Raw genomic sequence first — 15,011 nt, 5'->3', positions numbered from 1 at the left:
AAGAAAACAAATATTGCTTTTGTGATTGCTCAGCTAGTGAGAAATGGGAGTTCAGAAGAATAGAGACCACTCAGATTCCTTTTTTTTCTTTTGTCTGCCTGTGGTAAAATGAAAACATTTGGATGTCAGCTTTAATACTGTCCTCTTGATTTTCTTGCTAATTTTAATGGGGAATAAAAGGTTGGGAGAAAGACCACAGTAACTGTGAATTGGAATTGTTTCGGAGCAAGAGCTGGAGAGATAAGGGATGGAAAGCAAGGGACAAGGCAAGTGGGGGACAAAGAGAAACCATGTTATAATAGCTTGTCAATGGAAAGTACCTCTTCTCACTTCCTAATTAACATTAATATGTTACTGCAAAGTTTCATTTGTGTATAAGAATCATTGTTATTTCTTTGTTCTTCCTGTCTCTAAATGGTCGATTGTAGATACAAATGTGGAATCTGAAATTTAAGAACTTCCATGATGTTAATTTGGGATGCGTACTCCATTGTATTTCTTTTAGTGAGTCTCTTTTATTATTTAATTAGTATATGTCCTTTAACTCTTCAGTATCTGACTCTATATTTTGATCAATTTTGAACATTAATAACAGTATATTTTTATATTCAAGTGTGAGAACAAGTTTATAATCCTTAAATTCAAGAGAGACAATAGATTAAATATGTTCTAAAATTTGAAATCACACAGAGAAAATGACAGGTAATGTTCTGTGAAGGGCCTTAGAGTGAGATAATGATTGCTCTTGTTTTAGTTCGAGACAACCATCTCTTCCAGAGAAGAAAATACCTGAGCCTTCACCTTTAGCAAAGAGAAAAACCTATGAGAAAACAGTGGAAAAGACAAAGACAAAAGAACAAAAACTGTAAGATTATTTTAAATTTATTTCCTCTGATGTAATTTGAACTTTGAATTTTCTTGAAAAATAAATCTGAATTTTTCTATTTCTTTTCTACCAGGACAGTTTGTTTTGTTGATATTATTGCTCAGCTTATGCGTGGCTGTTTGGGGCTTTTTTCCAGGTTGTTTTTTTGTACAAAATAACTTAGGGGCAGAGCCCTGAGAAAATGTCCTTTGGAGCATTTGGAAATTACTTTTTTTTTTTTAATCAAAGTCAACAATATCTCTAAGAGTCTTCAATTTTATAAGAATGTCTTAATTTTACATGTGTGTTTTCTGCCTGTAGCTTTCACTTTTACCACTTAATCTTTGAACATTTTGCCATCTTGCACCCTGCAGCCCTGCAGCCTTAAGCTTTTTGCCTTCCCTGAGAAATATCTGTATTACAATCTTAATTATTTGCTTAAGAGAAGAGCATCTAACGTTTGAGGCATGTTGCATTTAACTTTTCTAACCATTCATAACCTGTTAAAGAAGATGTTCTTTTTTTTTTTGTAGCTCAGATTCTGGAGCCCCAGAGGCTAGTCTGTCACCTCCTACTTCCCCACCAAGCCGGCCCCGTAATGAAATGAATGTTTTTAGTCGTCTTACTGTTTCTCAGGGAAACACATCAGTTCAGCAGGATAAGTAAGTCACAAAGGGAAGCCTCAGCCCCCAACCAGGGAAATACAAAGTGTGCTCAAGTTTTCAGTGTAGTGTCTGGTAGAAATTTTGCCCTTCTGCAAGACAGGAGGAGATATTTCTCATGTTTTTGTGTAGTTTTCAAAGGAAATATTTTAAACTACCATGGAACCACTGTAAAAATTTGAGAAGAGAAATTTCCTGCTGAACCTTGTTTCCTGTTTTCTAGGCTATGTCTGGTATTTGTAGTTTCAAACCCAAAATAGAAAATGGTAGATTTCTTAGATGTTTGTGTATTTGTGTGTGTGTTTACACTCAAAAATAGATTTTAGGTGATAATTTAGGAAATAGTGCTTTTGACAGTTACTCAGTTGCTCCAGTGTTGCTCAGAGTGCTCTTACAACAGCATCTCAGAGGATGGGACATTGAAATGGCTAGAACACAGTTGTTTAGAGATTATCCAAATTATTGAACAGACTGACTTTAGGAGGTGATCTGCAGGAGAAGTTGATATTCATATCTTGTTTAGAAGAAGTAGAACAGATTTTTCTCACATTAGGCATCTGTTTAGGAACCTTTCTCCAAATGGCAGTGGGCTTTACTTGACTAGAATCTCTATTACAGGTTTCAATACTGACACAAATACCACACAGTGCTTATGCACTGCAACTCAGATTTAAAATAAACCTTTATTTGTAACTATAGCAAGATAAGAAATTGCTTTTGTCTGTTTGCCCTATTTTTTGAATAAAATGGGTTTTTTTCTAGAGGTCTACAGCTACCACATACCAGGCAGTGGCTTGCAAGGCTTTCAGTAACTGTGCTTGTGACTTCCTTATCTTAGCTTACCTTTCTTTTTGCTAACTCCCACCAAACCCTTTTCATTTTCTCTGAACTGACTGTGAAGTCAAACAGAAACTGCTGAATCTGTCTGAGTTGAAAATGAAGGACATCTTAAGATGTACTGAAAATCATCGTGTCTTGGGGAAATATTGTCTTGTATGTTTTCTTGGTTTTTTAAAACATTTTTCAAAATGAGAGTTGAGGGATTTTAAACTCAGCATGGCTAGCAAATCACTGTATTTATTTGAGTGTGTTATCATATTTAACATTTATATCTCTATGACTAATATTTTGCATGTCTCTTCTACACTTAGCAGGCATTGATGTTCAAAGTATTTTTTTTTCTTTTGATATTCTCAACAAGCACTATCTTATGGAGGTTAACTTGTGCATCTATCTTCTCCTTTTAATTTTTTGCCTTTACTTCTCTAAGAAAATGCTGGGGAAATAAGAAATGGCTCAGCTGCTGTTACTCATCTTCTGGAGCTGAAACAGTCTACTGTAACTTACTGCTGAGAGTGATATTTTAAGATAATTATTCTTTCCCCTCTACCCCCCATATCATCATTGGTTTGAGATCTACCTTGAGCAATGCTGCATAATGTTTGTGGATTTGCATTGCTTTTCTGAGTTGGCCATGCTGTTGTGTGTTCTTCTCATGTGGAGGCGTTCCTTTGCTGATACCTATATTCTTTCTCCTCACAATTCCACCACTGTTGATTGTAGGTCTGATGAAAGTGATTCCTCTCTGTCGGAGGTACAAAGGTACTCTCTCTTTCTCTTTTCTGTTTTCTTGGCATCTCTCATCAAAGTTATTCCAGTTCTTAAAACATTTCATTCTGTTGCATGATTTTTCCTGATACCTGTGCATTGTTTCTCTCGCTTTTGCCAGAACATGAAATATCTGAGATTTGGGTCAAGCATGTCTCCCCCTCTCCTTTTTTAGGGTATTCTTTTATCATTGTTGAGCATGTCAGGTGTTTTAATTATAACTGAAGTATGGGGTAAACATTTCCTGAGACACATTGTTTCTCTCTTTGTTTTTTTAAAAAAAAATAGGAGCAGACATTTTCTTATGTTTTATTTACTTCTCTCCTTATTTTGGTTTTCTTTTTCCATTGTATGCTTTGATCACTAAAAACGAAATCCTAGTGTAAATAAAAATGAGTAGTTTTTATTACTTCTTTCTGAGACAATGCACAATGGCTTAAGAGATCAAAGAAATGTTGCCACTTGTGTCCCTGTGGGTTAGGATTTTGGTACCCAATGAAAAATTAGTTTATCTAGAGAAGGGCAGTCAAATAACTGCTAATAATGTCATGGTGGCTTTGGCTGGTCATTGTAGCAGTTGTAGTGGTTTTTTGTCTGTAGATTTTAGAACATTGCATATAGGTAGATAAATAGCTCCAGGACATGTATTTTACATGAATTGTCATGGAAGTGAGTGGGTGAGAACAGCAGGAGGAATAATTCAGTTCAGAGGCAGCATGATCCTATAGGGAATACTACAGAGAAATCATGTTAGTTTGGTATGATGCTAGAAAACAAAAGCATAGAGACCTAAATTAATTAAAAAGCAAATTGTTCCTGTTTTCTTGAAAACATAAAATGGTGCAGATGAAAGGTGAAAACCTTTCCACAATGAGGAAGATAATGTTACACAATTTAAGATGCTATTAATACTAGTAAAATCTAAAGAAGGATTGCTGAGGAGTAATCAATTATATGAGTGAAGATGTCCTGAACTGTAAAAATGTTTAAAATCATAATTTCAATGTACTAGATAGACTAACCAGCTGTCACAAAGTTAGCTTGTATCATAAAGGACATTTTCCTTTCCATAGCAAACTTCTGGACAATATTACTAATTTTTTAGATTTTCCTGAAGGATCTGATACTTTTTGTTTTGTTTTGATGAGACAGGGCTATGGTTTAGTTCCTTTTCATCACAGTTATGTGTGTGATTCCCAAAAGAGCATGACAGTGAGTCTTAACTGCAAGCTGGCCAGGTCACAGCTGTGTTGCATGTTTTGGGCATTACCTTGAGGCTTTTCTACACTTCACAGAAATAAAGATGTCTGTGTGCATGCAATTGTATGCATGGGATTTTAGACTGCTAGTAATTTTTGTTTGGTAAAAAATTGTGAGGTGTTTATTTCAGGCCAGTTAGTCTTTTGGCATCACCACAGAATTAGCTGAAAGTGCCCAGGAAGATTCCTCTGGGGTGTCAGCATTCCAGGCATCCTCCCTTTTGGCCATTTGAACATGAGTGTGTTGTTGGGTACAGGGTGCAATGGGAGCCTTCTTCAGGCACAGAAGTTAACAGCAGTTCTCTGTGTCTGCCAATAGAATGCAGGTGATGTGAAATGGATGCTGAGTTTGGAATTGGCACTGCGCATTACATTTGCTCCATTTTTCAGATTGTGCTGTTTAGATGGTTGATCTTGGGCATACAGAAGCTTTAAGTGTCCTGGTATGTTCAGTATTATGCAGACTTTGCCATGTACCCAGCATTTAGCATCTTGTTGTCTTTTCATTTGTTCGTTTTTTATGTGATTTCCTTTAACTGATAGGCCATAGTTGATGTGTGTTGAGGCTAAATAGCAAAAGTCCTTACGTAGTTTATGAAAGGCATTCAGCTGTTTTGCCCTCACATCTAAGAACACTAGGTTTTATCTGTGTCTATTACTATGCCCAACTCACATTCCTTTTTTTTTCTCTAGGGGGATAATTAACCCATTTCCTGCTTCAAAAGGCATCCGATCGTCCCTGCTTCAGTGTATCTACACAGCTGAGGGACATACCAAGGCTGTGCTTTGTGTTGATGCAACTGATGATCTTCTCTTCACTGGATCTAAAGGTTGGGCAAGCTCTTTGCACCTCTGCTGTCTACAGAGGCTGCTTTGACAACTTGGGGTGTTGTGAAATTCTTAATTTGTGCTTAGTGCTGTAAACACAGTGGAAAATTCTAAGGGTCTGTTTCTCAACATAAGCTGAAGGCAGATTTACAGTAATTATCTACAGGTTTCTAACTCCAAAGTGTAGTATTTGGCTGCCTATTTGTAGTGGAAAACCACAAAAAGCAGTAACATTAACATTTGTTGAGTGATATGATGGAAGCAGTCATGGTAGCATGTACACACATGATATGCAATGCAAATAGCTTCAGGTAGGGGGTGGAGCTGGGAACTGGCACATGTTTGGCTCTACTGCACGGGATTTGCATACCCTTCATGCCACAGTTGGTTCTTTGAGCTATCTTCTTCATCTGAGGGTGTCTTCTGCTTCCTCCATGCATCTCATTGCCTGTCCTTTGTTGTTATAAGAGCTGCATGGAAGCTGTGGGAGGGCCTGGAATTTTAGTTGCCTCTAAGTTCCTTACTGGATGGTGCAGTCACTCTATAAACTTCTCAAACTGACAGAAGCAGTGTTTTGAAGAGAACCATTTTCCTCCTGTCTGTAATGAATTTCCAGTATCATTGCTCAGTTTGGCTTAAAGATACCACCAGATAAAATTTTGACACTATGATTTGTATTCTAAAGGTTTGGTAGTTTGTTTTTTTTAATGGAAGTTTGCAGATATTGCAAATATTTACCTTTTTGAAGTCATATCCTAGCTTCTTAAACTTCTGGGAGAATTTTTCCTGTATATATTTTTTGTGGGGAGTTTACCAAATATGCTTTTACTCAAGAGTGTAGACAGTTGTTTAATTAAATAAAGTTAAATCTTTTGGAAATGGTTGCTGAAGCAGAAAGTCTCGGCTCACTGACATCAGATAATACTTGCAGACAAATTTAGAAATACCAGTAAGCTCTTGTGTGCATTGCAGACCTTTGATCTTGGTAGTTGGTGTTTTAAAGTGGCAGACAGGTCTTGCTATACTTACCTTCATGCTATCATAACTGGAGACTATACATGAAGCTTTCTCTTCATCCTTCCAGTACTTATTTCAGTATAAACGTATATCTGAAATACATGGAGGGATACAGACATGGTGCAGCAAGGAGAGTTTCCTGTGCTTGCCAAGAGTGTTGCAGATTTCTTGAAAACTTCTGTGCATTTGGGATTTTTAGACATAAAAGGTTGCAGTATTTAAATTCCTTTGCTATGGAATCAAAACAGTGACTAAAGCACTCTCTGCTGGGATTTTCGGAGGCCCCCAAAACACTGAAGAGTTTGGGTCCCTTCTCACATTTGTAGTTGTGTTGTGGCAGACAGAACTCAGCCATGCTAAGTCTCAAAACTCATCCTGAACTATGTTTTTAATAATGAATTATTGAATTAAAAATTGGATTCTTCTCTTCATCTGTCATCATCCACACTTTACAGCCTCTAAATTGTCTGTATTTTCACTTCCCTTTAGATTTTAATCCCTTTTAAAATGCTTTGGGAGCTAATATGCAGGTCTTGAAAGCACATTTAATGATCAACCTTGCTTAGTTTTGATAATGATAGATGGATGCCTATGTGTATTTCTAAAGAACTACTTAATTTAGCTGTGTTTCTGCAGTGTCTACAGAAATGGAGGAAAATGTATGAGTGCAAATGAATGAATGTACTTTTTTAAAAATTAACTGAGTTTAGGAAAAGCATGAGATTTTTCAGGGGTTTTTTTAGTTGTTAATATTTTTCCCCTTTTTGTTTGTTTTTATTTAGATCGTACCTGTAAAGTCTGGAATCTGGTAACTGGACAGGAGATTATGTCTTTAGGGGGTCACCCAAATAATGTGGTTTCTATTAAATATTGCAACTACACAAGCCTGGTCTTCACAGTTTCAACCTCCTATATCAAGGTGTGGGACATCAGAGATTCTGCCAAGTGCATTCGGACATTGACGTGAGTATGCTGAACCTCAGATGCCAAGGCATTCAAATGAGTCTTAATTTTAGATACATTTTATTATATTTAATTCAGTGTTGCAGTACAGTGTAATATAAGTACACTGTTTGGAATGTTTCTTTACATGTTCAGGCTAAGTCAGTATGGGACACCAGTAATATATGGGAACACAAAACAATTTGCATATAGAGTTTTATAAGATGTTCAGTATTCATAATTGGCTTATAGCCTTTTTTGCTCAGTGAAATAGGTTTGTTTCTAGAGAGTATACAAAGTATGGCAAACTAACTGTAGAATTTGGGTTTTTTCTTTTTCTTTTTTTTCCTTTTTCTCCTTCTCTGTACACAGGTCTTCAGGCCAAGCTATGCCTGCTGATGTGTGTTCAGGAAGTACTAACAGAACAGTTGCTATCCCAGCTGGAGAGAACCAGATCAATCAAATTGCACTAAATCCAACTGGCACATTCCTCTATGCAGCTGCTGGAAACTCAGTGAGGATGTGGGACCTGAAAAGGTACAGAACACCAGCCAAAGAGAATGTTTTTAGGTGGTTACATGTGCATAGGCAGCAAAGTTGGGCATATGAAACAGGCTGTGAAGTGTTTCTTCTATATGGTAGTGTCCACACCTGGGCAAAATATGGTATCAGTTACAGATCAACTAACCCATCTGTGGTGGTTACTGAGATAATGATTTTCTCATGTGTTAAGGTTGTGGTGAATCATTTCAGTAAAAATGACTGGAAAAACACAAGGTTTTGTTTGACAGGCACTACAAAACACACTTTTGTAAGGTGAGGATGGGAATCCTGACTAGTAATTGTTGATGAGATGATGGAAGCCAATGGAAGTAATGAAATATAATATGGGGTTATGATAGCTGCACTATAATTACACTTTTCCAAACAGCACCTGCTCCCAAAGAGTGCATTCAAAATACAGAAAATACTTATGAGGGGACTGATTCATCTTTACTTTAAAATGTTTTAATTCCTATTTTGCATAAGTAGAGTGGTTTTGTTGTGTTTAATGTAGATTTAATATTTATCCATGGATATGAACAATAGAGTATAGGTAAACAAGAGGATGAGTACTGAAGACATAGGGAAAATAAAATGATCCATTTGCCACAAGCTGTGCTATGGACTGTATTGGATATGTGAAAAATTAACAAATCCTCATTTCTTCTCTTATCCTTAAAGATTTCAGTCTACAGGGAAGCTAACTGGTCACCAGGGTCCTGTTATGTGCCTTACTGTCGATCAAATCTCCAATGGACAAGATCTTATTATAACTGGTTCAAAGGATCATTATATAAAGGTAACTTGGCACATCAGCATGGGATGCAGGCTTCAGCAGAAGTAGCTTACATCTACGCATTCAAAATGTGATAGCCAAAATGAAAATTATTTCACCAGTCATGGATCATGAATAATATTCAGTCATAATACTTACCACTTCAATGCCTTTTTTGTTTTACTAAGGAAGATGGATGCATGGTTGTCTCCAGTTTAGTTTTTTCTTAATCCCCATTAAATTGGATGTCAGGTGTACAAAGTCTTGGAGAAATATTCATAACACCTACTTTTATATAACATTTAGCTCTTTATCTTAAGTCAGTGCCTCTGTTTTGGAGTGCAGACCTAATTGTTTCAGCAGAGACACCCTGTGTGTTCCTCACATAAGAGAGTCCAGGGTTTAGCCCAGGCTCTGAAGTGGGGAAGACAGCGAGGTCAGCACTTCTCAGCCAGGTCAGCACTTTTCAGGCAAGGTGGCCAATATACTTTTCTGTTTCTTGGAGTTGTGATTAATTCACTCAAGGATGTGGAATCTGGTTTTTTGGGAGGAGGGGGTTATTTTTTTGTCTTTTTTTTTTCTTTTTGGCTGACCTTGGCCAGTGGCTATTTAAACCCACAAGCTCCTGTTCCTCAGGGCTACACCCAAGTAACCAGACCTAATGAATTGTAGATCATCATATAAAGGCGACCCTCACACTGCAAAGAATGTGTGATGCATGAGGCCAAAGAGAATGGGCAAGAAACCCTAGCTTGTTATGAGGGGGTACCCTTTATTCTGTTCTTCTCACACACTGGAGAGAATGTATGATCACAGCTGGGGGTGGAGCAGGATCCAGAATCTGTGTGAGCTTTCTCACTGAGCTAGGCTTTCATTTTTTCAAATTATTCTGCAATTCTTGGATGCTTGGCTGGGCACTGTGCCAGATGCAAAAAACTGCCAGGGAGGTTGGTGCACAGTTGGACAGTTTGGGCTGTGGATTTGAATCCTGTCAGCAGTGTCCCTATGGTTAGAGGCCAGGGGATTCTTAGGCAATGGGGAGACAGAGGCAGACACTCTGAGAATTACTTCTTTGCACAGTTGAGAATATTGGTTTAGTTATGAGCTGCCATCCTGGCACAGTAATGAGGGAAGGACCTCAGTGGGAACCACAGGGTGGGATCATGTAATGCAAGTTTGTCATGCTGTGAGCTCCTGTGACAAGCAAGGAGGTGGGAGGGCATTTGGAAAACAAAGCTGTCAACAGGCAGAGAAGTTTCTGTCCTTCCTTTCTGTGGCCAGGCTATATAAATCCTCCTAAGTCTGCCTGCCTCTTGACTTACACCACTACAATGTCCAGGGATATTTCAGCCGTTTCTGTGTGCTTCAGAGTAGTGTGTATTCTCCAAAGTGAATGCCTCCAGAATTCTCAAGCCACTTTGGATAGTATAAATGATCTGTATGTGCAGCTGTCTACGAATTCTCAATGCTTCCATTCAGCATGGAAAAGAGGAGGTTATGTGGAGACCTCGTAACTTTCCATTATCAGAAGGGGGCTTACAGGGAAGCCAGAGAGGGACTCTTCATCAGGAACTGTACTGACAGAACAAGGAGTAATGGGCACAGATGGAAAAGGGGGAAATTTAGGTTATGATATTAACATGAAATTCTTTGCTGTGTAGAGACAGTGAAACAGGTTACCCAATGAGGTTGTGGATGCCCCAATGCTCGCACTATTCAAAGCCAGGCTGGATAAGGCCTTGAGCAGCCTGGTATAGTGGCAGGTGTCCCTACTACCAAAGAAGGTTTGGGACTACATGATCTTTAAGGTCCATTTTAACCCCTTAACAATGTGTGGTTCTCTGCATGGGTAGGTCTGTTGGGCTACCAGGCCTGGTAACAGATACTGTAATGTCACAGGAAACTACTGTCTTGTCTACTGAGTCAGTAATATTAGTCATCTGCAGGTATTTGATTTTTGTGGTTTATCACTGAATTTTTTTTGTTGCAATTGGAACTGATGCATGTTAATTGAATGCGGTAATTTATTTTAAAATACCTTTAGCTCACAAGGTATTATTTTACACTACCAAGCTCTCGCTTTTCTACTGTCAAGCTTATGCAGTCTAAAAGGCCAATAAAGAGCAAATAATAGAGGATAAAGTTTGACATTTGCTTGTGAAACAGAGCTGGTGGTTTAAAAAGTTACAGCTCATCTGTTCTTTCAGCTCAGTCTCACTGGGTGAGTTCTGGTTCCTCGCAATGCAAAATGAATCAGAATTGCTTACACTGCAGCTCTAGCAACAAAGACCTGATGGGATTGATTATGGCTTAAATTGTTAAAGCAACCTTTCTTAAAGAGTTTGTTTTAACACCCCATTCTTGGAGCACAGACAAGGAGAGAAGTGTGTCTAGTACATGAAAAGCATCAGTGTGTAACAGTATGTAACCTTTACCAAAACAACTTGTTCAGAAAAACATATTAATGCCTCTTTCTGAAGCTACTTAGCTGTGCAATTCTCCCAGAGTGAGTTATGTTTCCCAAACTCACTCATGAGCTTTGTTTCTGTAGCCCACCACACAGGGTATACATGGGCCCTTCCTCTGAAGCTGCAGTGTATAGGATATTTGAGTAGTTGTACTTCTTCCCAGAGCAGTCTTCTCTGAAGTCAGGGGAGTATTCCCACATCAGGAAAGGGGTGGAAGAGGAGAAAGGAGTGGTTCTGGTAGATAAATTCTGTCAAATATACATCATGATACTGTGGCCTGTAATAAGACTGTAATAAGTTTTTTCCCTGAAGTTATTTGCTGCATGACTTTCAAGCAGGTTAGATGGCAGAAAATTTCATATAACATATTTTATTATTTATTTTAGATGTTTGATGTGACTGAAGGGGCTCTTGGAAGCGTGAGTCCTACACACAATTTTGAACCTCCTCATTATGATGGCATTGAAGCACTTGCTATTATGGGAGATAACCTTTTTAGTGGCTCGAGAGATAATGGAATTAAGAAATGGGATTTGTCTCAAAAAGACCTTCTTCAGGTAATGAAAAAAATCATGCAGCTGCTGTGACAGTCACACTGTAGAACTGTTTTCAGGCTCTATAAATGTTCAGGGTCGTACAATGACTATTCACATAGATACTGGTGCTTTTAATAGGGAAGGCATAGAGCACTGACTAAGCAAGAAATCAATAATGTACTTGATCTTTACATGCAGTTACTTTTCTGTGCATGTAGCGTTAGGAAATTCTAGTAAAGTGGTTATCCTGTTTTAGCTCTGAGTACATGGGGGTTGTTTTTCTGCTTCAGAATAAAAGCATTTGCCTCATCTGTGACTTGTCTTTGACAAGTTAGTAAATTTTGGATTGGGAACTTATTAATGAGAAACAATACTTCAGATCAGGCTACAGAATATTTTCTTGTGAAGAGAAGCCTATCTCACTCCACCCAGTCTTGGACCTTAGATCATCTCCTTGTACAGTGCAGGTGTTACATTATGTATACAACACACTCACAATAACACTTGCTGTCAGAACACATTTGCTCTATGTTTTTCCTTATGTAAAAATGAAAAAAAGGGAGTGAGTGTAAAAAGGACCTCAAATCCAGGGAAATTGCAATTTTTTTTGGCATGAAGAACTTTACTTTTTGTCTATCTGCTATAAGCTGATCTGTTCTTCTAGGTCTTATGAGAGGTTCTTGAGGTATAGTTGTGATTATTTAACTTGAGACTGAGCAAGAACTGAAAGGCAGAAAAACAAATACCAGAAGAGAGTGCTATTTTTGCAGTAATTTTTAGAGAAAGGAGGAGCATGCATTTAATATGCAAACTGATAGCAAGGAAAAAAATTAAATTTTAAAGTATTGGAACATGAGAAAATAATGGACTAGCTACTTTAAAAAGAAAATTTCTATATGGGCATAATTAGTATTACATAAATATATAAACTTTCTTGACCTTCATTCAAAATTATCCAGTTCAGTGCCAGTTCCTTTTCAGAATACTACAAAGACTTCACAGTTAAAATAAGGATTCATAAATTTAGCATCCTACAGAGAACCTTCACTTGCCCATATTGGGACATCTGCCCTGGCATCTGTCTGTCCAGAAAATTGTGCTAAGCAGCTTGTACCAAAATCATAGGCACTGGAAAGATTTTGTATTCTCAGAGTGACTTCATTAAAGTTTTAAGGAGTGTCTTCACTCTTGCATTTTAGGCTCATTAAAATATTATGCAATATGCATTTTTGCTATTGCAATTAATTTAACATCAGAAAGAATAGAGGATCAGGGGTGAATAAGTATGTAAATTGGACTAGTTATATCACTTTCCTTGCTTTCCTTTTGGTATATGGACATGATTTCTCTACTTTGCCTTCCCCTGTTTGTTGGTTTGAAAATTAGAACTTGATAAGAATAATCTCACACTTCATTCTTTCTTTTCATTTCTATAAAATGCTGTATGTTTCTCAAGAAGGTGAGACTGAAGCATTTGACAGAATAGAAATAATTTTTATTCATTGTCTTTTGTAGGGAATAAGAAATGCTGTTGCTTTGCTAATCATGTGATAAATCGGAGTGGAAGGGCCTGCTGGAGGTCACACAATGTAAAGTTGTCCCTCTGGTCCAAGCCAGGCCAACTTTGTAGTTGTCTGGTTTCTCAAGGCCTTGCCCAGCTGAGTTTTCAAAACCTCCAAGGTTGCAGATTGAACAGCTGCTCTCCTTAATCTACCCAGCAACCAAAACCTGAAACAGAGCCAAGCTGCTTTACAGCAGAAATGGTAATGGTTCTGGTTTGGCATACACATGTTGATCCTCTGTAATTAATGAAAATCCCTTAACAAGCATGCTATTCAAAAGAATTTGGAGATCATCTGCTTCACTTGGTGTTGCACATCCCAAGTCACAAAACCCTGCTGTGACAAAATTGGGATTTATAAGAACCATGACCACCACCACCCCCCCCCCGCCATTCCCAGTTTCATGGAGTGCTGCAGAATCAGACTACCAGTGCTGTTGTGTATGTTATAAATGAAACACCAAGGTGATCCTAGAAAGTTGAATGTACTCCATTATGAGCAATGCAGCAAAGCAAAGCAATTCTTACCAAACTGAACTAGAGAAAAGCCACATTTGGTATCCCCAAAAGACAGCAAATTTTGGCTATTATTTCCCCATATTTTTATTTTTCCCTGTGTATTTATTTGTGAGAACAGTAATGTGTTCAAATAAATTTGAGAACAAAAAAAGGATGTGATTCTCAGCTGGTCTGTGCAGCATTTTGCTTTCTGAATGAGAACTAAAATGCTAGTGCCCTTCCTCAATAAAGAATTAATGTGTTTCTGTGAAGTGCAACATCACAAAATCAATGTATAATGTGTAGTGGGAAAAGAGGAAAGAAAGAAGGCAAACACAGCTTCTGTCTTCCTGGTGTATTTTTGTGCAGTATTTTGGATTTTCTTTTTCTGTGTTTTATAACAGTTACAGAGACTTGAAACACATACAGAGACGATATGTTCAAAAATGCATTCAAATATGCATTAGAAAACATGCAGACTTTGCATTATCCTAAACTGATTTCTGTTCCACATTAGGTCAATTGTGCATATTAGATTTTCTTCTTGTTTTGCAGTATTATTTCACAAAAAGAAACACTCCTGGAAAGTTAGCACTCTCCTTGCTCTAAAGGTGCAGAAGCCACCCAGAGCCATGTAGCTAAACTGCTGCAGGACAAGGAATCAGGCTTACAACTTGGGATTTTTCCACTTCTGCGCTTTTTCCTCTGGAATTTTCTGCAGCCCTGTGAGACTTGTGTGCCTTCTCTCTTTCAGCAAGTCCCCAATGCTCATAAGGACTGGGTTTGTGCTCTTGGCCTGGTGCCCGGGGTGCCGGTTCTGCTCAGTGGCTGCAGGGGAGGCACCCTCAAGCTCTGGAACGTGGACACCTTTGCACCCATTGGGGAGATGAAGGGACATGACAGCCCTATAAATGCCATCTGCACCAACTCCAGCCAGATTTTTACAGCAGCAGAGTGAGTTCTTTTCCATGCATCTTTCTTTTCTGTGTCCCCTGCTAGAATTCTGTCCATGCACATGTGTTTAGGACATGTGTAACTCACTTCATAGAAAGCATCAGGAGACCTTGTCCAGTCCATGCCCCTCAGTGCTAATATCTATCACAGCCATCCCCAAAGTGGGATGCTTGCACCCCAGAGGATGCACAACATGACCCACTGGGGTGCTGGAATAAATTATTAGAACTCAGTGGTATGTGTATATAATTAATAAATATTCACAGCAATTTGGGCTTAAAAAAATTGAGTGGTAGGGGTGCATGATCAAAACAAGTTTGGAGACCACTGATCTACAGGATGGCAGGGAGAATTTGGCAGTACTTGAGAACTTTATAAGCTTGTCTCTGCAGTTGGACTATTTCCTGGTAGGACTCATTCCTTACCTGTGCAAATTCTCCTAAAAGCCATGGCACATGGCTGTTGATTTGTGCTTGGTTTGCTTTTAAGTGCTGG

The 15,011-nt window shown here is 38.3% G+C and overlaps 1 protein-coding gene across 5 annotated transcripts in view; it reads left to right on the top strand.

Moving 5' to 3' along the window:
- Positions 1-15,011, top strand: part of KIF21A (kinesin family member 21A) — an 86,232-nt gene that overhangs the window by 68,710 nt on the left and 2,511 nt on the right. For 2 of the 5 annotated variants that reach the window (XM_030961124.1, XM_030961123.1), the window contains 8 exons: positions 755-865; positions 1,399-1,527; positions 5,088-5,224; positions 7,022-7,202; positions 7,554-7,718; positions 8,406-8,523; positions 11,354-11,524; positions 14,317-14,516. In XM_030961124.1, coding sequence (XP_030816984.1) covers positions 755-865; positions 1,399-1,527; positions 5,088-5,224; positions 7,022-7,202; positions 7,554-7,718; positions 8,406-8,523; positions 11,354-11,524; positions 14,317-14,516 — 1,212 coding nt within the window. Of the gene's footprint in view, positions 1-754; positions 866-1,398; positions 1,528-3,090; positions 3,130-5,087; positions 5,225-7,021; positions 7,203-7,553; positions 7,719-8,405; positions 8,524-11,353; positions 11,525-14,316; positions 14,517-15,011 lie in introns of all 5 variants that reach the window. The other 3 variants (XM_030961128.1, XM_030961126.1, XM_030961127.1) reach the window with 3 other exon arrangements.

This window comes from Camarhynchus parvulus, chromosome 1A, assembly GCF_901933205.1.
Source record: "Camarhynchus parvulus chromosome 1A, STF_HiC, whole genome shotgun sequence".
NCBI lineage: Eukaryota > Metazoa > Chordata > Aves > Passeriformes > Thraupidae > Camarhynchus > Camarhynchus parvulus.
This window is presented reverse-complemented; position numbering and strand designations above follow the sequence as displayed.